A 22,114-nucleotide genomic window follows, 5' to 3' on the forward strand; every position below is an offset into this window, starting at 1 on the left:
TGATATTGCTGTTATGGAACTTGTTGATGAGAATAGTATTCGCATGAATAGTGCTTATTGTCTTTATCATGGTGGGCATAAGTTAACCATAGATTTGCTTAACATAATGAAGACCCAAGAGCAAGTTGGTACATTGAAGAATAATGAGGAGGAATTCTGGAAGGAAGTCTCAAAAACCAATGAATGTAAAGAAACCATATTCAATTTAGATACAAAGTGGAACAAGGAGGGAAACTATGAATCTGGTCAGGATGGATGTATTATTGACAATATTTTCCTACCAATTGACTCTATCAAATTAATGATGGAAATGAATTTTTCAGATGTCATAGAGACAGCCAAGAAATTAGTGGTGGAGAACTCCAGTCAATATTTAATTTTAGGAGGACCTGTTTCAAAAACAAAGCTATTCAGAAATTATATTAGAGGAGTTTTAGGATCAATGTGTGAAATTGTATTCACCAAGAACTTGTTTGATATTTGTATTGGAACTTTTCTGTATGCTTGCAATAGAATTTCTCAACCTTTGAATTTTATTTCCTCTCAATCAACCACCTCAGATACTAGTGTACTTTCATCACCCTCATCTGTCAAGTTCACTAACCTTTCTCCAATTGACCATGTATTTCTTTTCACTGCTAAAGCAATTGTTTGTACAAAAGTTCCAGAGTATATCAACAAGAGATTTAGAGGAATAAGTCGTGAAATGTACAATCAAATGATTGAAGATAGTAGGTATTTGTTTTTATTTAATAGATTATAATGAATCATTAAAGTATATGGATTGGAAAAGACTAAACGATTGAACATGTACAATCTCGAAGACAAGAATGTTCTTGATATTGATACAAGACAAGAAAGACCAACACGCCCAATAGTTTCTTACTTTTCACTTGAGGGAGATCAGGAGTATATCGACATTGAGATTTACAATGCCACTCTTGAAGAGAGCTCAATTCTCAAATACAAACGGGATATGGCTGTTAAAGGATTTTATTTCGATCCAAAATATCAACGTAATTACAGGAGAATTTACACAGAGAGAGGAGCAGAAATATTCGGTTTACAAGAAATGAATTTTGTGAGGAGAGTTAAAATTGTTGGATTTCCAAAATTCAATCAAAAGAAGAGAAAAATCAAGAAACTAATGGAAACTTGGGGTCATAGTAAGGATGAAATTGATTTTTGTTTGGCAAGTTGCCGATTCGATTATCAAATTGATAGTGATGACAACCTGATAATACAAGTTTCAAATTTGATTGAAGCGATCAATTTTAATCCAATTGAAATTCACACCAGTTCAATGATCCCTTGTAACATTTCAGATGCACTCTCAGAGGAAGTTCAGGATAAATTCGAACAAATAGAAGAATTAGTTGTCAATATTGATTTAAAGGATGATGTTATTGAATATTTGGAAAAATCCAAGTCAGTCTCTGCTTTGAGATTTTCTGGAAGAGCAAATGGGAAAACACTCAGAACCAGAGGTTTGGATATTCTTGCCCTGTTGAATGATATGAGTTCTACGACAAGTGAAGCTCCAGGAGAACCCCAACTCGACGAAGCAGAATCAGATCATCAAGACAATAAGAGAGGTCGAGATGAATTTGAAGATGAAGATGTTTACAATACATCTCCACCAAGGAAGTGTAGTCCTCCACAAAAGCCCTCTCCACCACTCATTACAAAATCAGTAACATTTCGAACACAAGAGCAAATAGAAGAGTATTTTGACTGATTGAACGTCTAAATTTGGAAAATTACCATTGCATATAATCTCAAAATGTTAAATTCCAAATCTGTCCGAGGGAACATATAACCATGCTAACCTTGTCAGAATATGGAAAATAAGCAAAAACAAAAAGAAAGACATGAAACGAATCAATAACAAGGTTATCTTTCTAATAGCTACTGTAATTGTAGCTTTGCTTGCATTAGGAGTTTCCGTCTCCTTGCAACAACAAGTATCTGCTCAAGCAGGTGCCCAAGCTAGTAGTAGTGGTGCTTCTGTTAATGCTGGAGGCCAAGCCAGTGCTGGAAATCAGAATAACACTCAAGGTGGTGGACAAGGGCAAGGACAAGGACAGCAACAAGGTGGCACACAAGGACAGAACAATACATCTACTCAAGAGTTGAACAAGTTTTTGAATCGTATTGATACTGATTTGAGAATGATTGGAAGCTTTATTGATAGATGTGCAGGTTTGCAGCAACAAGGCCCAGGTGGTCAACAAGGTGGTCAACCAGGTGGTCCTGGACAAGGACAATTTGGTCAACCAGGCGGACAAGGTGGAATGCCACAACAACCTCAACCAATTCAAGACCAAGGACCTCCAACTCAACAACAACAACCTGAATCTATGTGGTATTCAATGTTGGGAATGATTGGCTTACAACAATCTCCTCAACCACAACTTTCTGCCCAACAACAATTCCCACAACCTTCTCCTCAACCACAGCAATCACCAGCTCAAGCTCAGCAATCACCACAACCTCAACAATCACCGGTTCAAGCCCAACCATCTCCACAACCACAGCAATCACCAGCCCAACCTCAACAATCACCACAACCTCAACAATCACCAGTTCAAGCCCAACCTTCTCCACAACCTTCTACAGTTGGAGCTGGTGCTGGTAGTCAAGAAACTAGACAACAAATTGCTTGTGGAATTGTTACCAAGGCTGCCACTAACTTGTTGAATAATACCATGAGTTTAGTTTCCACTGTTAGTAACAATACCCAAATCAGCTCATCACTCAAGCAAGCTGTTGCTCAATTGCTTATTAAGGCAAATTTATTGTCTTCCAATGCCAAGAATTCAAGTTGGACCAATTTCCTTACCTCATTTGATCAATATGCTGTTAGTTTCTCAGCCTTGCAACAATCTCTCTCCAGACGTCAACAACAAGGCGGCCAACAAGGAGGACAAGGACAACAAGGCGGCCAACAAGGTGGCCAACAACAAGGTGGTCAAGGACAGCAAGGTGGTCAATTCGGTCCTCCACAACAAGGTGGTCAACAAGGACAATTTGTGCCACCTCAACAACAAGGTGGTCAACAAGGTCAATTCGGTCAGGGACAACAACAAGGCGGTCAACAAGGCCAATTCCCTCCACAACAAGGTCAAGATCAACAACAATATTCCTATCCACAACAAGGTGGTCAACAAGGTCAACAATATCCACAACAGCCTTATCAAGGACAATATGGTCAAGGACAACAAGGAGGTCAACAACAATATCCACAACAGCCTTATCAAGGGCAACAACAATATGGTCAAGCAGGCCAATATGGTCAACAAGATCAATATGGTCAAGGTCAACAAGGTGGACAACAATATGGTCAACAGTATCCTTACCAAGGACAACAAGGAGGTCAACAACAATATGGCCAAGGTGGACAACAATATGGTCAACAAGATCAATACGGTCAAGGACAAAGTCAATACGGTCAACAATATCCACAACAGCCTTATCAAGGTCAACAAGGACAAAGTCAATACGGTCAAGGACAACAAGGAGGTCAACAACAATATCAACCACAGTATCCAACACCTTTCTACCAAAATCCATACCAATACAGAAATCCATACTTTTACCAAAGCCCAAGTTATCAATACTATCAACCACCACAACAACAACAACAATATGAAGGCTATTATCCAGAATATTATTACTAAACTAATTGTGAGAAACTAACTGTACATATTATATACATCTCGTGAGATTAATAAAACTATTTATATATTTACAAATGTCTAAGCTCGTTTGCTTTGATTCTATCATTAGGCTGACACCTTAACATTAGGAGAATCATATCAATTGTGTAATTGTCGCATTTATGTCGCTTTGAACGTTTCAAATTCTTCTCTAGCAATTCATGAACACTTTCTTCCAAAGCAATCTGCACAGAACCATCCCTTACCAACATGGATGCAATTTGAGTTTTCTAATATAATGTCAAACGAAATGATTAAAAAAAAACACTTACAAAATCACCAGTCAATACTTGATAAAGAGTACAACCTAATGACCAAATATCTGTTGCTTGTGACAATTCTCCCTTTCCACACAATAACTCAGGAGCAAGGAAAAGTTCAGTTCCTCTCAATCCAGCTTTCGTATTCAATTGAGAATTGGTTTGTTTTGATTGTTGAATAGAGGACGAATTTGGTGAATGCTTGGTAGATTCTCCAAAATCACCAATAATTACATGAACCCAATCATTCGCCAAATTGATTTCATCTAGGAATATATTAGTTGGCTTCAAATCATTATGAGTAATAAACTTGACTTCATGCAAATGGAAGAGAGCATCAGCCAACTGTTGAATTAGAGTTAACATGAGCTTTTTCGAGAAGACAAATTCAGGATGTTTCTCCACAAATGACTTTAAATCGCCATGTTTGTAATACTGCATTACAAAACAAACTGATTGCAGTAGTGGACTTGGGAAAACATCAAGAACTTGAATAATATGTGGATGTTTGCATTCAATCATTCTCATACCTTCCTCTCTAACAGCAGCAACTCTCTGCTCATCAATGTAATGCTCAATCCTAATTGACTTGATGGCTACTTGTGTATTGCTCTTCTCATCGAGAGCCAAGTAGACATTAGCAAAAGAACCTCTACCAATTAACTTTTCAACCACGTAACGATCTTTAAGTCTGTGATCTGCCTGAAGAGTATAATCTTCATCCTCATAACAATCATTATCTGTTCCATCTTCACAAATGGAATCCCTTCGAATGACATTATTCTCAAGTGCTTGAGACTTGTAACTCTCTATTATACTACTGGCAACATATTCTACTTCACTGGCTCTTCTTAGATGATCATTCTGATCGGTCATATATGGCATTGCATCCACATTTTTCAGATCTTCTCTCTTCTCTGGTATGACCACTGTTGGTCGATTTGCAGTCTTGAAACTTGTCTTGATAACTGAAGTATTTTCCTGGAGTGGTGAGGTCATTTGGAGAGATCTCTGTAAAAAGCTTGATTTGAGTGAGGTAATTTTATCCTCAATGTGTGGACTCTTCTTATCGAAATTAGAGTGCATATTGAATGTACTTGTACTGGATTGAGCAAGTTGTTGTGGTGGCTTTGGATTTTCAATGTCTTCCTCAATGGAAATCAGAGTTGGATTGTTGCTCAATGTTTGTTGTTGTTCGCTGTGATCCATCATGACAACTGGTGCATAGGTATTGGAAGGCTCCTTATCCTTCTTTTGCTTCTTTCTAAAACATGACATGACGATCAACAATATGGCTATGATAAGAATGGAAGCCAGAATGAAAAGTCCAACACCAATCATTCCTGCAATGAGTGCTGATTGATCGACAGTACTTGCCTTGGAGTTTCTCAAAATTTGAACAGAGTATGTGCATGATTCACTCAGACAACCACTCATCAAGACGACCACATAAATTGTTGCCTGTGGATAGTTAGCATTCTCAATTGGGAGAGTAAAGTTAGATTCCTTCTGAGTAAAGATCAATCTTTTCTGATAATCATAATTGCCGTTTGGTGTTGCCTTCTTGTTAATACCCACAAACACATCGACATATTCGGTTTTATCAGAGGGAGGTCTTGCAATTTGTAAGGTAAATGTATCAGTGGCAAAATTAATACTCGAATCGGAGAAACAATTTGGACAAAAGTAATAATCAGAAAGGAGAGCAGGTGTGGTATAATTATTTCCAACTCCCAAACTCAAATACTTGTACAATTGTAAAATGTTGAATTTTGTAAACTCCAAGCTAGAAGCAAGAGGATTGTGAATGACGAGAGAATAATCAGTATCATGCTTTGAGAAAGCATAATCTGATTTTGAATAATCTGTTGTACCTGTATCGATAAGGGAAATGATAGAAGTATCTCTTGTTCTATTGAATGTTGTCAAATTATTCGAAGGCATGTAGCCAATCAAGTATCCTGCAAGGTTGGTTTGAAATTCAAACTTCCAATTACCGTAACCAAAGGGAAATGAAAAATAATTATTCGAAGAGAGGCCATAAATTGTGTTTTGTTGTTGAAAACTTGGGTTGACCAAAAGTAATAGACAACCAAGCAAAACAAGAGCCAACAGTGAAGAATTGACGATTTGGTGGCGATGAGGATTGATTCTCTTGATCATTGAAACAATTTTTTGAAATAAAGTATTTCCAATTTCATCAACTACCCATATTTCATATTAATTAATTGTTTGGTATGAAAGAGAACACAACCAAAGTCCATATATAGAAATTTTCAAAATCTTTCCATTTTCCCTAAAGGAATGATTTATAAATTTCAAAATTATTGTAAATTGAGACCAATAGATATACTCACCATTTTAGATTTATTAGTCCTCCTTGGTATCATCCACATCTACTTTCATTGTTACTAATGTAATAATTAAATTAGTTATGGAACCAAATATTAAACCAACTGTGGTGCATATTGGGAAATATTGCCAGTCCTTTTCCCAATCGAGAGGAATGACAAATCCACTAATCCAAATACAAATTAAATGCACCAAAAGGAAGGTTCTTAATGGGCTAACTGGTTTCAAATTGAATGAAATTGATCTGACTCGAGCAGTTTTTTCCAATACAACCAAATTAATATATTCCTTAATATTATTCCACTGCAATAAAGTTGCCATTGGTTGAACAAATATAACCAAACTCGAGAGAATGCACCACACAATGCAACACTTGATTTCATCAATTGAGAATATGTGACATTTGGAAAATAATGAAAAGACATAATGATCCTCCGAGTTCAAAATACTTGCTGGAATATTCTTTGCACAAATCCAATTATTGTTCAATTGCTGATTATTCATTGGTGTTTGTTCAACATCACTCCTTGCCGATTGGAAATTATTCGACGAAGGTATTCTCATGAATGGTGTAAATCCAAAGAGAGTGACTCCCACGTAGATTAAACAAGCTCCTCCAAACAACACTCCAAAATATCGGACCATCATTTGCACAAGCAACCCTGAAGGAGACAATTGCTCATCACCATCATTCCTTTTGTTAGATTCTCTTCCTTTAAATATATTACTACTAAATGTAAAGAGAAGATAGATGGGAATTAATATGAAAATTAATAGGAGCATGATTTCAAAGTAGAAGGCTCGCACAAGGAAGGATTCAACAATTTCTTCTCCCATCATCATTAAAACTCCATAAATTATAAAAACAAGACACGTAATGATTTGACCAATTAAAAATCGATAATTGGCATTTCCTATAAAACTCTTCAAGGCTGATGATGATTCTGTATTTGTTGTGCTACTAGATTGTGTATTGTTTACCAAATTTCTTTTTCTTTCCGATAGAGTTTGATTGAGTTGATGTGGATGCATTTTCTTTGAAAATTTAAACAACAAAATTCCTGCAAGATGGATAATAACATTTGCTGTTGTTAAAATAATATTTTCATTATTATTTTGTCTCATATTATAATACTCCTGTAAGTATTGTCTGATTACTATTTCCAAGCACAAGTTGAAATTACCCAAGTTGGCGCCATTTTTTATTCCGCCAAACAACTCTTTTCAAATTTAAAAAAAATGTTTTCTGGTAATGATGATGAATCGGTGTTAGATTCTTTCGATGGAAGACTTTCAGGTAATCGATGATGATGAGGATGGTGAAAGACAAAGTGCACACCAACCTCAACCTCACAGAAGTTCTATTGGGGGTGGGCAGATAGCGACACTTTCTTCTTCATCAAATTCTATTGTGGATCCCGCAGCCATCAAGACATCATTTTCTCTCTTTTTACAGAACAATGTATTTCCTTCACAACAAATAACGGAAAGTATTGATTTGACAAATACATTTAGATTGGACGCAGCTCTCTTGAAACAACATGATGTTAAATTGTACAATATTTTGGTACAATTTCCAGAGACTGTCATTTCTATTTTCGACGTTGTTATGGCCGAAGAGTGGCATAAACTCAAAGGAGATGAAGCTCAAATTTCTATTACTGTTAATTTGGATACACTTAAACCAATGAGAGCTTTGAATCCTTGCGATATCGATAGACTTGTTGGAATTCAAGGAATGGTGACTAGATTGAGTGAAATTATTCCAGATATGAGAGGAGCTTATTTCAAGTGTTCTGGTTGCAGTGCCTCAAAATATGTCCCTCTTCAACAGGGAAGAGTTAAAGAACCACCAAAATGTACAAGTGACACTTGTTCTGGTTCCACTTGGATTTTAATACACAACAGATGTCAATACTATGATAAACAAGTTATCAAATTGCAAGAAACTCCAGAAAGCATTCCTGAAGGTGAAACTCCACATACTGTCAATTTGTGTGTTTTTGATAGTCTTACCGATAGTGTTAAACCTGGTGACAGAGTTAAAGTAACTGCAATTTATAGAGCCATCCCAATCAGAATCAGTTCCAAACAAAGAAAAGTTAAGAATATTTTCAAAACATATCTAGACGTGTTGGGTTTCGAAAAGATTGGTATCAGTGTTATGAATGCAGAACTAACTACTGCGGCAGCCAAAAGTTCATCCTCTCTGGATGATGCCAACGAAGATGAACAACTCTCCAAATTAATGAATATTACTCCATTAGAAGAAGCAGAAATCAAGCTTCTCTCTGAAAATCCTAATATTTATCAAATGTTACAAGACTCTATTGCACCTGGTGTGTTTGAAATGACCAGTGTTAAAAAGGGAATACTTTGTCAATTATTTGGAGGTACCAATAAGAAAATACCGAATGGTCAACTGAGAGGAGAAATTCACATTTTACTTTGTGGTGATCCTGGTGTGAGTAAGTCGCAACTTTTGATACAGGTACACAAAATTGCACCAAGAGGAATTTATACATCAGGTAAAGGAAGTTCAGCTGTTGGTTTGACAGCCTATGTCACTAAAGATCCTGATTCAGGTGATATGGTTTTAGAATCAGGGGCCCTTGTATTGTCTGATCTTGGTATTTGTTGTATTGACGAATTTGACAAAATGTCTGATCAAACTAGATCTGTTCTCCACGAAGTCATGGAACAATGTACAGTATCAGTAGCCAAAGCTGGTATTATTTGTACCCTTAATGCTAGAACCTCAATTTTGGCAGCTGCCAACCCTAAAGAATCTAGATACAACTCCAATCTTTCAATTGTTGAAAATATCCAACTTCCACCTACCCTTTTATCCCGTTTTGATTTAATCTTCCTTCTTCATGATACTCCAGATAGAGATAGTGACGAAAAGCTAGCCAAACACATTATTTCGCTTCACTTTGATGTTCCAGAACACGACACCTCAACACTGATACCAAAGGAATTATTAGCAAAATATATTGCCTATGCCAGAAATCGTATACATCCTGTCATTACAGATGATGTGAAACACTATTTAGTTGAAGGTTATTTGGGTCTAAGAAAGTTTGGATCACATAAGAAGAATATCACAGCAACAACCCGTCAGCTCGAATCTCTTATTCGTTTATCTGAAAGTCTTGCCCGTATGAAACTGAAACAAAAAGTAGAAAGAGATGACGTAGAAGAGGCAATGAGGCTTGTGAGAGAGTCCATTTTCAAAGCTGCCTTTGATCCAAAGACAGGAACAATTGATATAGATCTGTTGCAAACTGGTCGTTCTGCTGCAGACAGAGAATTAAACGATGATGACACTATGGGACTCGACAGAGAAGATGATATGTAAATAAAATATTAAATTATTTTTTAAAACTCTAATCTCCAACATCAATCCATTTAGATTACCTTACCAGACCATTCAAAGAAACAGAATCAGAGCTAGAATCACCCAGACCAAGATAAAAATAATGTGTTTGAGATTTTTAAGATTTGGACTATTAATAAAATAATCAACAACGTCATCAACAAAGATATGAAATAGTTTCCAAATTGTTGTTTATGAAGAAGTTAATACTTGGAGAAATTACAAATATTAATTTTACAAGATGTTCTCAAGCTATTTTGTTTTCTAAAAAGTTGATACTTAATTTTCCACATGAGCCCCAATTGAGTTAAATATTTTCTGAATCCTTGTTCTTCCAGCCACCCTCCACCAATCTGAACCACAAATGAATACACAACCCCACATTTTTCAGGGATTATTGAATCCTCCTCACAACGTTTTCTATACAAATCCACCAGTAAATGATACAGAGCACACCTCATGACTGAAATCAGGCCTCCAACAAATACATCCACTGAATAATGTTCCTTTGCAAATAGAATACACATACATCCAATCACAACCAAACAAATCAGAAGGACATTCATCAATTTGATAAAGGCTGATGATGATCTAGATGATGATAGGGATGAAATTATTGAAATACTCCTTCTGTAATACCACACAAACCAAACAGCAACAATGAGTGTGGTGGCATGTCCAGAAAAGACGTAATCTCCACATGTTTCACTAAACTCGAAAAGGTTAATAGATTTCCACAACTTTTCTTGAGTCAGCTCTTGAAGATTCGAACATTGTTGAGAGAGTACCCTTGTTGGGATACTGAAGGTTGTAAAACTAATACAGAGAGTTCTGAGATTGATTAAAGTTGCCCTGATGAATAGAAATCGAGGAAGTATGTAAACCCTTTCCCTTCCATGCGCCAAACTAATGACCAAAAGAATGAAGACCAGAACGCCTGTCATGATTTCTGTTACTTTGAAGGCACTGGGGTTTGTATGCTTAAATGCGTTGAGTAGAACATCAGAGGAAGGGGGAGCATGTACATCAACTCTTGGAACAACAAATACCATTGTAACTATCTTTCCAATATTCTCTCCCATACTATCTTTCTTACATGTACTATAGCTTGAAGAAACTGCTGGTGAAATGAGTGATAAGTCAGCTGACATTTTTTAAGGCATAACTATCTCATTCAGATGACTTTTCATCCATTAAATCTTTCATATCCTTAATGGTAACGTTCCAAATTGTGTAGGGGAATTTAAAGAGCGCTCTGAATCCTATTCAGCATAGTTAAAGCAGATCAATGAAGGATTTGATGCTTGCCGATATCAACATTATAATTTGCAACTTTTTGAACTCTTTTGTTTCAATCAAATTCCGTCCTACCTTTAGATTTATTAATTCAATCAACTTGAAAGAAATCAAGATCACAGTAAAAAAATGTTCAAACGACTTTTAACTCAACCATTAAAAGTAAGTTTAGTAGTAGAGAAGTTTGGGTCGCTCATTTTCAACAGAAGACTTCACAACGATTCTTTTCAACATCATTCCGAAACAATCAACAAAATAATGGATCGAGAGCTCCAAGAAATTTCTTCAATATTGATTTGAGAACCTTGATGATTTCTTTGGCTGTGATTAGTATGGGTGTTGGAGCATATTATAATCACAAGACGAAGGAAAGACAATTAGAATACAAGGAAAAGAGACGAGAGGAAAGGAAGGAAGCCATTCATGAAACAAAAGAAGTTGTGGGTGAGAAAATTAACAAGGCAAAGAATTGGATAAACTCTAAGAGAAATAAGTCAGTAAATGTGGAAACCAACAATGAAGAGGATAAGAAATAAAAAACTTATCGAGGTAAAATGATCCGATGAGACGGAATCGAACCGCCGACCACAGGATGACAGTTTTTCTTGCTACAGTCCCATGCTCTACCAGCTGAGCTATCATCGGTTACACTATTTTTATTAAATGGGCTTAATATATTACTCAACCTTAATGACACTGAAACATAAAAATAACTGAACTCTTGAAAATATAAGAAGCAATGAGAGGAATTATAAGTGCTTTGCTCTTAGAACAGATTCATAAAATGATAGAGAAAGCAGTATATCTAACATTTGGCTGATCTTAATAAGTTTCTTGCTTATTGGTAGAACTCTCTAATATCCATAACCATTTACCTTTTACGGATCTCTTCACAGTGATGAGAATGGCCATCAACTCATTAAAAGTTCAAGCCACATAAAAATGTCGTGCACAGTTTTAGCTCAGCCTTACTATCAATCTTCCTCATCAAACACAACAGTACACAACAATAATTACCGACAAGTGGATGAAGAGTCTGGTTATTTTCCCTCTGGAAGGAATCAAGACTTTGAAAGGTTCAAACGCTACTTTGGCTCCTCGATACTCTTCCTCATCATTTCTGTTGTATTGACGATGGTGGTGTTTTTCTTGTATATGGCTGATTGTGTTTTTCAAGGTTTGGATGGAGAGGGTAATTGTGAAGGAGGAAGTATGATTGCACTGATAATTTCCTCACTATTGGTGATTAGTGGTGCTTTGATTTCAATTGGGTTGTGTTTAAGATATAGGAGAGAGGCTATAGAGTTTTGGAATGATTTGAAGAGTGCTTCGGTATTGAGGGGAACACTGATATCCAATGCTTATCATCAGCATAAGATTGGTGAAAATGTGAATAGTAATAATTCGTCGATGGTACAAGATCAATCAGAGGCTCATTTGGAAACTTCACTTACCTTACCAATTTCTCCAATTAAATTGAGACAATCACAAATGTATGATGATAGACCAATAAGGAGCTTTGAGTTTCCTCCTGAATTGGCACTTCCACCCCGAAAATCAAAACAAGATGATGATGATGATGATGATGAAATAGATGAGAGTTCAAATTTACTTTAAAATTTAACAAAACAGAAATTGAATACTTATTATTTAATGATGACAGGTGTAATTATCTATTAATCTAAACACAATTGAATTACTATGTTAAATAAATAAATTAATAAAAAATGTCAAAAGATCAACAACAGGAAGGATCAGCTCAACCACCATCGGATTTTTTCAAATATCTTCTCGGAAAATGGAAACGTAATTTAGAGTGGAGAGAATTTGGAGGAATTTGTATGTAATTGTCAAACATTGACGACAATGTTAAATAATTATTATTTATTGAAATGTTAAATATCTAACAATTTAAATAATATATTGGAATTAATCAAATTGGAATATAAATTAGATCAACACCTATCGACGAGTAATACATTTGTTCAATATGAAGAAAATTCAAAATATGAAAGTAGTTATGTATCGGATTTGTCAGCAGCAAATGCTGGAAATAGATATGCAAGATTTTCATTCGGAAATTCATTACACGATTTGAAATTTGCCTATGAAATGATTTTTAGCAATACTAGTACAACACCTTCATCTTCACCTCTATTTTCCAAGTCTAGTTTGAGTTCTCAACAACCAGAATGTCAAACATTCCAGTGGAAATATCTAGGAGTTGTGTGTAAGGGTGAATATTATTCATCACCTGGTGTGGCAACTTTTAACGTTGTTCTGCCAACAGCTTTTGTGACAACCACTTATAAAATTGTCGATCAAAATACCATGTCAGTAGTCATTGTAGAAGTTGACGAAAAACAGCAACCAACCATTCAGTATGGTAACATGTACAGATTAACTCAATAAATTATTTATGAAATTTAAATGTATTTATTTGTAAGAGTGAAACTAGTAGGTTACTTAGGGTTTGAATGCATGTTCTGGAAATCATTCGTTACCAGAAAGCTCGCATCAACACTCGATTTAATTGTTATAATTGTTGTTGTTGTTGGATAAATTTACACAAAGAGAGAAGCTTATTGTTGTTCACGACCTCTCTTCTTTTGTTCAAAGACTTGCTTAATGCTTTCTGAAATCTTCAAGTGTTCTGGCTTGGAGAATTTGACAAGCAAGTAATTCTTATCAGCAGTCTTTCTACCACTTTCAAAGGTTGGTGTACTGCAGAAACATTTCATAAAGTAGTAAACTTGTTTAGCACATGGTAAAATATCATCTTCAGTCTTTCCAGAGTAATAGACCAAGTTGGAATTCCACTTGTCACCACCACATTTTCTGAGTGATCTGGCAACATAAATGGCAGCACAAGCAATGGTACTTGGTGTATAATTCAACATGGCTGTATCGTAGAGGGACATTTCAGCAACAAAGGTTGCAATTTGGACTTGAACATTATCAAAGTTACCACTACACTTCAAGTATCTCTTCAAAAAGACATAGACACTAGCAATAGTCAAGTTAAAGTCGAGAGTCTTCAAGATGAGTCTTTCCATAATGAGGATATCTTCCTTGGTATAGGCCTTACGAGTCATCTTGATAAGATGAGAAGTATTGAGTGGTTTGATTTCTTCATACTTTGAAGCAATGAACAATGAGGTAATGGCAACCAAGTGAATCTTATCCAAAGCCATATCTGGATGGGAGCTCAAGAATCTATCAAAAATGTTAACACAGAGATACATAGTTTCAGGTGAGAATTCATAATAACCATGAATGGTCATCAACCAATTGATAGTCAACAATCTGGTTTGATCATTAAAGTTTGGATGTCTGGACATGTAGGTTGGATCCGGCAAATACTTGGACTCAATTGACTTGTAGTGAGCAAAAATATCCTTAACATATTCAGTACAGGCAAGTGAATTGTTAGTATCATTGGCATCAATCTTTGGACTCATCATCATGGATTCAGAGTTAGTCTTCCTCACTGGAGAGGTATATAAAGTTTCCTTTTGTGTCTTTTGATTAGTTTGCAAGACGACTGAATTATTAGTTGTAGTTGTGGTGGTTGATGGAGCAGTTGATCTAGCACTCAATGGTTGCTTTTGAGTCATAAGACCAGTTGTAGTATTTTGAATGCTACTAGTCTTGATATTAGAAATATCACCCAAAGCACGTCTATTAGCAGCTGTATTCATGGTTGAGGTTGGTGCTTGGAATTGCTTGGCAGAAAAGGCAGTCGATGTGGTTGTTGTCTGTTGACCATAGGAAACCAAATTTCTCTTATGACCATCGATGGCCATATTATTCAAGGAGGTTGAGAGTTGATTCTCTGTATCAATCATCATGGAATTTTGATTGTACATATCGGATTGGAAAGTATTGGAGCCGAACATTTTAGGTTAGGAACAATGTATTCTTCTTGTTGATTATGTAATTTGTTGGCAACAATATTATCTACGGAAGATTGTTGTCGAGATAATTTTTTAAAGATGATTTTTTGAAAATTTGGCTGTTATTTTGCTTTTAATTAATTTTTAAAAAATTTGTGTAACGGCTATGATTTCTCTTTTCGTTACAGATTGTTTACAAAACGTAACTGTTTTTGGATCCTATTTAGGCGAGTGCTTGGTGATTGAAGAAGATGATGAGAACCTTGTTGAAGTTGCACTAACGTCGTTATTCAAAGATGAAGATTTTATTAAATTGTCTTTTTTCACATTTTCAATTATTCTTGAAACCAGACGCTACGTGTCTTATCTTTGCACAGAGTAGTGCTTGAAATTTTACATGTTTGATTTGATCTTTCTAATAGACTCGACTTGTAGAAACCTCACTTAAACAAAAATCGAAGAGGGAGAGACTGGATGTGGTACTTGATTCTTGTGACTCATTGTTTGGACATAGTGTTGGAAATCCTTCTCTTGTCTGGCTTCTCTCACCTTTTCATCAAAGGTGGTCTTGGTTTCAATTTGGGATGTAAAGGAAAGCTGCTGCAAGAGTTGTTCAATAATGTGGGATTGTTGGGAGGTATCCTCCATTGTTTCACAAGGTTCCATTTCAAAATATTGACACTGACTCTTAAAGTTTCTGCTCAATAGTGAGAATAATTGATTGTAAGCTGCTTGAAATTCCTCCTCAAATATTGCCTTGCTTTGGAATGAATCTATTGGTGGTGTCACTTTAAAATTGATTGCAACAATGAGAATTGGTATCGAATGGAGGAATGCTAAAAATTTCAATTTGATTTCATAAAAATTCCAAATATTGTTTGATGAAACCTACAATTTTGTTTGACAATATTCAACAATGCCTCCAAACTGTAATGCAATGAAATATAATCCTTTCTATTAATGACATAGATCAATCCCTTGACTCCAATTAAATTCCTTCCCTTAAGTAGATTTTCCTTATCCATTTCTACAAAATCCAATTTTTTACCTTCCTTTAATTTAAATTGTTTGAAATCAGAAAAGTTCGGAATGGTCAAATAATCCAAAATCTTTTCAATAAGAAATGTTTTTCCACTCATCTTTAATCCCGAAACCACTCTGATGATGTCATCAACATATTCCAATAAGATGTGTTGCCATTATTCCATTTTCATTATTAACCGATTCATTTCCAATTTAAAAAACCTACATTTTCTCAACAATCATCCTACTCTTACTCTCTTGTTTAGGCAGTGTTGAAGAGGAAGATTTGTTTGGTGAATCCTTCTTCTTTGATGAATTTCCTCCCATTTTTTTAATTGTAGAGAGGTTGGCTTCAACTGAGGTGTATAATTGTGGAGGGAAAGTTTGCGCATCAAGATGCAGTTATAATGCTCAATAAATAATACGAAATTCAGTTAATTAAAATTAATTGTATGATAATATGTCCAATCTCTAGAATATGAATTTTATGAATTAATGGTGGGTGTCTATACGCTCAAATGATGATAATTTGCAAGAATACAAAAAGCCTCCGATATTAAGGCTTGCTCATTACAAAAATTTCTTCCCTCCAAGAATTTTTCTCTCTACAAACACACGAGCCTGTGTAAAGTTCTGCCTATCCTTAAAAAACCATACGAAATAAAAATAATCCACTGATTCGTATTGCAGCAGTAGTCAAGCTAAAATATTCGCCTTCTCTCGCTGCTCGCAATTTAAGGCTAATTTCATCATCAAGAAAATTAATTCTACCTAATATATTCACAACCACTAACAAGACCAACAACTATAAGGATGGATACTACCGCATCAGACTCTGAAATAGCACATTCAATTATTAATCTTTCATCATCATCAGCATTAATTGGTTCTTCTAGCAGTCAAATAAGCGATCAACAAGCACTTCAAGACTTTTCCCTCTTCGTCCAGAGAACTGACCAGGAAACTGCATCAACTCTTCCTATCAATGATCATGAGAGTCCTGTTGAGGGTGAAAAACCTGCCCTTAGAAAGGGAAGACCAAGTAGAAAGAAGGGTAGACTCTACAAACAAACAGAAAACTTGGAAGACTTTCCAGAACCAATGCCAATTCCAACAGTAGGTTCATCACGAAGAGGTAAAAAGGTTAAGAGTCAATCTCCATCCTCTCCACCTTCCTATCAGCCTGTATTTTCACAAGCTGTTGTTTCACCTCCACCTTTCTTGCAACCTCCATCAAGCAGCAATCCACAATCAAGCCAATATCCACAACCTTATTCACCATATATACTTTCATCTCCACCATCATCATCAAAGAAAAGATCTAAATCCAATGCTTCTGACGATGAATATGAAGAAGGAAGAATTACCTTTTCCCATACATTACCTCCACTTACTATTCCTCAAGTGAGAGTTCCTCCAGGAACACAACCTGTTTATATTGTTGTTCCAGTCCCAATGTATCATCCTCATCCAACAAACTATTCTCAACAGCAACAACAACAACAGCAACAGCAATATCAAGAACAAGATAATAGTAGTGATAGTGATTACCAAGCATCAATTATTGAAGATGAAATTGAAGAAAGAACCCCTACCAAGAGAAATTATGAAAAGAAGAGAAAGATTGATGAAGAGGAAAAGATAGAAGAAATGAAGAGAAAGAGAATTGAAATTGATGATAATAACGATTCTCTCTTTGATAGACTTGTTCCTGGTGAAGGTATTCTCTATAGAAGAAGAAGAAAGTTGAATACCAAGCATAAGGCTGATGAGGCTAATGGTTGTAGTGATAGAATGTACTCTCTCTTCCCAAAGATTTCAACATGTTGTGGAAAGACAAAGAGTTTAGCCTACAATGGATCTCAAGCAGGTAAAGGATACCATTACATTCTCAAATACAAACCAACTCAAGTAGAATCAGATAGATTCAATCAAATTATTAAGGATGGTGCTGATTTGTCACTCTTTGTTGAATCAAGTGATAGTACCAAGTCTCCATTTGCATGTTACTCAACTCTTGGAAAGAGAACTGATAATAGTCCACCAGTTATTGCTTTCCGTGGTGCATCTCAATACTTGGAATGTTGCTTTAGAGTTGAAAAGGAAGGTGAAAAGAGACATGGAATTTCTGATTCTTCCAGCTATACTTTGGCTATCAAGTCTGGTGATGAAAAGATTGTCTCCTCTCAACCATTCAAATTAATCTCCAAGGAAAAGCCAGAGGAACCATGTGGCAAAGCTCCAACTTGCATTAGAAATAGGCCAAAAATTGAAGAAACCAAGCTCAAAGTTGAAGAAACCAAGCCAAAAGCAGCTGATGAGCAATCAGCTCTTCAACCAAAACCTGAAGAGAAGCAACAATAATGTACAAATAAATCAAACATGTAAAACAATAGTTGTGCTGATTTGTCACTCTTTGTGAAATGATGGCATTTAGCACCACTGAATATCTCACATTTTGTTGATACTGTTGTAGATGAAGTATTCCTTCGAGATATCATCATTAATATTACCCATGTTGATTATTTTCATGATTCCTTTATGGAAACCGATAGAGTTTCGTTTTTCAACACAAGGTTTCTGTCCTGTCATTCATCATCCAATCAAACAAGAGAGTCAACAACAAACCACTGTTGAACCTTCATCATTCACACTATCATCCATAATGGTACCCTGAAAGTCATTCTAATTAGAGAAAATTACATTCACTAGCTTTTCGTATCGCTATTGGATTTTTCTGTTGAAAACGTTTTTTTTTTGAATTGAAAAATCAAACAAAAATGAGTGGTTTGCCCTCAACTTTAGAATCTCCCTCCAAAATTTCTTCAACAGAAGCTACTCCCTTCATCATGCAACAACAACAGGAACCAACAACAACATTTTCAGTTACTACAACAACAACAACACCAGTGGACACTAATAGTGACGAGTATATAGATAACACTAATCCTAACCATACAATAATAGATCATCATTCTCTTTCGTCGGAATCAATGACAGAAAAAACACTTGTAAATAATTCTTTATTCTCCTCACCAGCATTGGTTACTAACGATGCAATTGATCATCATGATGAAAATAATAGTGATGGAATGACCAAATTAACTTCTCCACAAACTCCTCAACAACAATCACAACAACAACCAATATCATCATCGTCGGCGATGGAAACAGGTTCAGACAGTTCTTCTCCATGCTCCTCTCCAACAAGTCCAACCATGATGATCACCGATACGAGCCCACCAACAAGTCCTACCGATAATCTTCTTCAAAGTAATATTAAGAGAAAGAAATCAGTAACATTTCATCCGAAAATTGTTACCTCTTCGAGACTTCTCTCTCCAGCAACACCACACATCCAAGATGAAGAAACTGATGATGCAGTAACAACTCCAGAAAATGATCCATCCAATCATGGCACTAATTCATCAATCTTTTTCAAACATCCATTCTGGTTAGTGAATGCATTTCAAAAATCTTGGAGAGCCAAATTACAGGACATGGATGAAGAGGATGAAAATTCTCCCAATTCTCTCACATTGGAGAAGGTTATGAGTCGTTCCATTGATATTGAAAGCCCTATTTGGTACTTTATTCCAAAGAAATTAATTACCAAATACTCCTCATCACCATTGAATGAAAAACTTGTTGCCGATTCACAAACTACCATCATTGATTCGTATGATATTGAGGAGAGTGTACTGGATCCTAAATATGAAGTCTACTTTAATTATTGGGCTCAATTGAGGGATACACTATTCTTAAAGCTGAGGAAGGAAAATAGGAAAAAGTCTGAAAAGAATTCTTCAAATATTCAATTGTGGCATGGATATCATAATGCTGCCATTCTTTCATTCTTTATTGAGACACAGAGAGAAAGTTTATGTGATTTGCAGAAGGCTATTCACTTTCGTATTTTTGACCTCTTATTTGAATCAATAGCTCAAAATACAGCTGAAAAGGAGGATAATGTTACAGTTATTTCAGATCAAGAATTAACATTGATGAAAACAGTTTGTTTTCTCTATATAGAAACCGACCATTTATTCCATGCTTCGAGTGTGCTCTACCATATTATTAGAAATTACTGTTTCACTCCAGAGATTTATCAGAAACTTGTTCAGAAATGGAATAAGGCTTCTGGTACCTCTTCTTCACCTAGTAGTAGTACTGCTAATGGCAATAACGAAAACAAGGCCGAGGCTTTCCCTGCTGTCAATATGGACTGGAAGGTCATTTATTTGGTCCTTCGACTAATTTCAAAATATATCGAACACAAACAAAATAACTCACAAAGAGAAAATTTCACTTCCCTTTCTCAATATGAAGAATATTGTAAGGTTGGAAAAGGATTTTCTCAACTTTCCATAGATGATTTGACTTTCTTCAGAAGTGCAATCATTGAAATAATATGTAAATTCAAGCCAAATCATGATCTCTATAGTTTATGGAAAGGAAAATGGGAAATTCCAGAAAGTGCTGCTGCTATGAACCCATTAAAGTTTCCAAAACTCGAATCTGAGCAAGAAATCTTGGAAAATTGCTTTTACATTTTACATTTGGTTATTTCCAAAGAACGAGAAAGAATGGTCTCTGAAAAGGAATCTCCAGCCACAAATCTGGAAAAGGATTCCATTAAGGATTTCATTCGTGGAAAACCATCAGAAAACAAATCATCACTAACTCTAATGGGGCGATTACGAAATTGGTTACACAACCTCAAATCATCATTGAGGAGAACTAATTGGCGTCGTTTGATCATGTACATTGCTGGAATTGTTGGAATTGGTATTATAACCAAGATGATTTACCAATTCTTCTCTCCTAGAAGTACTTTCATTGATGAGAGGAATGATTTTAGTTTGAGTAGGAATGAATTACATCTTCCTTACTTGACCAATACAACCAGCCAAACTTTCTTACCATCTCCATCACTGCATCAAAGAACTGATTTTGCAGATACTAACAACTTTGGCTTACCTAAAACCCTCGGAGGTCAAGTCACCAAATCGACAACATCATCAATTATTCCACCACCTATTTCAACACTTGGAACTAATAGCAAGCAACATCCTGAAAATCTCAATCTCTCCAAAGATAATATTCAAACCATTTTAAAGCCAAGTACATTCAAAGAAGATTTTTACAAAAAGATTGAGTCACCAAATAAGCAACCAACTGATATTATTGTTGAAAGAGATTTCAATTATATTACCTCATTGAGAAATGAAATGGATCACGTATTTGATGTTACAGAAAGGATGAAAAAGCCAACTCAACCAAACAAAGTGGAACAACCAAGTAGTACAAACAAGAAACCAATTGTTACCTTCCAGGTAGGCGAGCAACATGATAGAATAGACGATGATGATCTTTCTCTATCTCATAATAAGAAGCAATCTTCAACAAAACTTTCGCACGACGAGGATCCATCAAACTACACACCAAAGAGTATTGGAGATGAGCTTCCTCCATTCACTGGAGGTACAAATTCTAATTTGGCTTCCTTTATTGGAACAGAACAACCAGTTCTTACTAACAAGGCAGCAGCCACTGCCAATAACAGACTCAACAACCTTAACAGAACTGTCAATGCAACTGCCAACAGAGTGCCAAGACAAACACCAAGAAAGACAACAAATACACCAAATACCACTGGACCAAAGGTGTTCGGCAAAAGAAAGCAAAACTTGTGAGAATAAATATTTTTTAATTTGCCTTGTAGAGAATTTCATAATGACCTGGTCTGAAGAGGAGGTGAATAATTGGTTCTTCACTTGAACCATCTTCAGGAATGGTATAACCAAATATTGATACATCAGATCTTGTTTGAGCATCCAAAACTTCAATTCTAACCTTAACTCCAAATGCTGCTGCGAGGGCAGTAATATGAATGTTGTCACTGTCCTTTCCCATAATTTCAATTTCTCTCGAACAGAAATCTTTTGCAGTAGCATATTGATCCAAAAAGAATGGTAAAAAGTCATCAGAGTTCAATTGAATATAACAAGAAAGCAAAAATCTGAAAAAGCAAATGAGAGCATCTGATTCCATCATGGTATCAGGTGTCTTGTCACTGAAATAGTTCTCAATAAGAGTATTCACATCAGCAATAGATCCATCCCTTACTAGCTCAAATACTCTCTTGGTTGATTCATAGAAATCTTCAAGACAATACTCTGGATATTT

At 35.7% G+C, this 22,114-nt stretch overlaps 12 protein-coding genes and 1 non-coding gene across 13 annotated transcripts; 7 read left to right on the forward strand and 6 right to left on the reverse strand.

The window, feature by feature from the left end:
• Positions 1–808: 808 nt before the first annotated feature.
• Positions 809–1,738, forward strand: NAEGRDRAFT_46705 (uncharacterized protein; the record flags this gene model as incomplete). Its single annotated transcript, XM_002680672.1, has 1 exon — positions 809–1,738. The coding sequence occupies one exon, from the start codon at positions 809–811 to the stop codon at positions 1,736–1,738; it is 930 nt and encodes a 309-aa protein (XP_002680718.1).
• Positions 1,739–1,871: 133 nt separating this feature from the next.
• On the forward strand, positions 1,872–3,680 carry NAEGRDRAFT_63873 (uncharacterized protein; the record flags this gene model as incomplete). The annotated part of the gene is made up of 1 exon (XM_002680673.1): positions 1,872–3,680. One exon carries the CDS (start codon positions 1,872–1,874, stop codon positions 3,678–3,680), a length of 1,809 nt encoding a protein of 602 aa, XP_002680719.1.
• Positions 3,681–3,748: 68 nt separating this feature from the next.
• On the reverse strand, positions 3,749–5,923 carry NAEGRDRAFT_63874 (uncharacterized protein; the record flags this gene model as incomplete). Its single annotated transcript, XM_002680842.1, has 2 exons — positions 3,749–3,949; positions 3,992–5,923. 2 exons carry the CDS (start codon positions 5,921–5,923, stop codon positions 3,749–3,751), a joined length of 2,133 nt encoding a protein of 710 aa, XP_002680888.1.
• A 426-nt stretch (positions 5,924–6,349) lies between these two features.
• NAEGRDRAFT_63875 (uncharacterized protein) lies at positions 6,350–7,363 on the reverse strand (the record flags this gene model as incomplete). Its single annotated transcript, XM_002680843.1, has 1 exon — positions 6,350–7,363. The coding sequence occupies one exon, from the start codon at positions 7,361–7,363 to the stop codon at positions 6,350–6,352; it is 1,014 nt and encodes a 337-aa protein (XP_002680889.1).
• A 484-nt stretch (positions 7,364–7,847) lies between these two features.
• NAEGRDRAFT_415 (uncharacterized protein) lies at positions 7,848–9,653 on the forward strand (the record flags this gene model as incomplete). Its single annotated transcript, XM_002680674.1, has 1 exon — positions 7,848–9,653. A coding segment is annotated over one exon (1,806 nt), but the record flags the coding sequence as incomplete, so codon positions are not given.
• A 260-nt stretch (positions 9,654–9,913) lies between these two features.
• NAEGRDRAFT_63877 (uncharacterized protein) lies at positions 9,914–10,861 on the reverse strand (the record flags this gene model as incomplete). Its single annotated transcript, XM_002680844.1, has 1 exon — positions 9,914–10,861. One exon carries the CDS (start codon positions 10,859–10,861, stop codon positions 9,914–9,916), a length of 948 nt encoding a protein of 315 aa, XP_002680890.1.
• Positions 10,862–11,135: 274 nt separating this feature from the next.
• Positions 11,136–11,542, forward strand: NAEGRDRAFT_63878 (uncharacterized protein; the record flags this gene model as incomplete). The annotated part of the gene is made up of 2 exons (XM_002680675.1): positions 11,136–11,168; positions 11,213–11,542. 2 exons carry the CDS (start codon positions 11,136–11,138, stop codon positions 11,540–11,542), a joined length of 363 nt encoding a protein of 120 aa, XP_002680721.1.
• A 22-nt stretch (positions 11,543–11,564) lies between these two features.
• On the reverse strand, positions 11,565–11,651 carry NAEGRDRAFT_t134. Its single transcript has one exon. It is a non-coding gene; the product is annotated as a tRNA-Tyr (tRNA).
• A 297-nt stretch (positions 11,652–11,948) lies between these two features.
• Positions 11,949–12,623, forward strand: NAEGRDRAFT_63879 (uncharacterized protein; the record flags this gene model as incomplete). Its single annotated transcript, XM_002680676.1, has 1 exon — positions 11,949–12,623. The coding sequence occupies one exon, from the start codon at positions 11,949–11,951 to the stop codon at positions 12,621–12,623; it is 675 nt and encodes a 224-aa protein (XP_002680722.1).
• A 110-nt stretch (positions 12,624–12,733) lies between these two features.
• NAEGRDRAFT_63880 (uncharacterized protein) lies at positions 12,734–13,418 on the forward strand (the record flags this gene model as incomplete). The annotated part of the gene is made up of 2 exons (XM_002680677.1): positions 12,734–12,845; positions 12,961–13,418. 2 exons carry the CDS (start codon positions 12,734–12,736, stop codon positions 13,416–13,418), a joined length of 570 nt encoding a protein of 189 aa, XP_002680723.1.
• A 170-nt stretch (positions 13,419–13,588) lies between these two features.
• On the reverse strand, positions 13,589–14,467 carry NAEGRDRAFT_31146 (cyclin-like protein; the record flags this gene model as incomplete). The annotated part of the gene is made up of 1 exon (XM_002680845.1): positions 13,589–14,467. The coding sequence occupies one exon, from the start codon at positions 14,465–14,467 to the stop codon at positions 13,589–13,591; it is 879 nt and encodes a 292-aa protein (XP_002680891.1).
• An 879-nt stretch (positions 14,468–15,346) lies between these two features.
• NAEGRDRAFT_63882 (uncharacterized protein) lies at positions 15,347–16,252 on the reverse strand (the record flags this gene model as incomplete). The annotated part of the gene is made up of 3 exons (XM_002680846.1): positions 15,347–15,738; positions 15,795–16,060; positions 16,152–16,252. The coding sequence occupies 3 exons, from the start codon at positions 16,250–16,252 to the stop codon at positions 15,347–15,349; spliced, it is 759 nt and encodes a 252-aa protein (XP_002680892.1).
• A 486-nt stretch (positions 16,253–16,738) lies between these two features.
• NAEGRDRAFT_57142 (uncharacterized protein) lies at positions 16,739–21,643 on the forward strand (the record flags this gene model as incomplete). The annotated part of the gene is made up of 2 exons (XM_002680678.1): positions 16,739–17,795; positions 18,965–21,643. 2 exons carry the CDS (start codon positions 16,739–16,741, stop codon positions 21,619–21,621), a joined length of 3,714 nt encoding a protein of 1,237 aa, XP_002680724.1. The 3' UTR covers positions 21,622–21,643.
• Between the last annotated feature and the right edge of the window lie 471 nt (positions 21,644–22,114).

Source organism: Naegleria gruberi (genome assembly GCF_000004985.1).
Source record: "Naegleria gruberi genomic scaffold NAEGRscaffold_8, whole genome shotgun sequence".
In the NCBI taxonomy this organism is placed as follows: Eukaryota; Heterolobosea; class Eutetramitea; order Acrasida; family Naegleriidae; genus Naegleria; species Naegleria gruberi.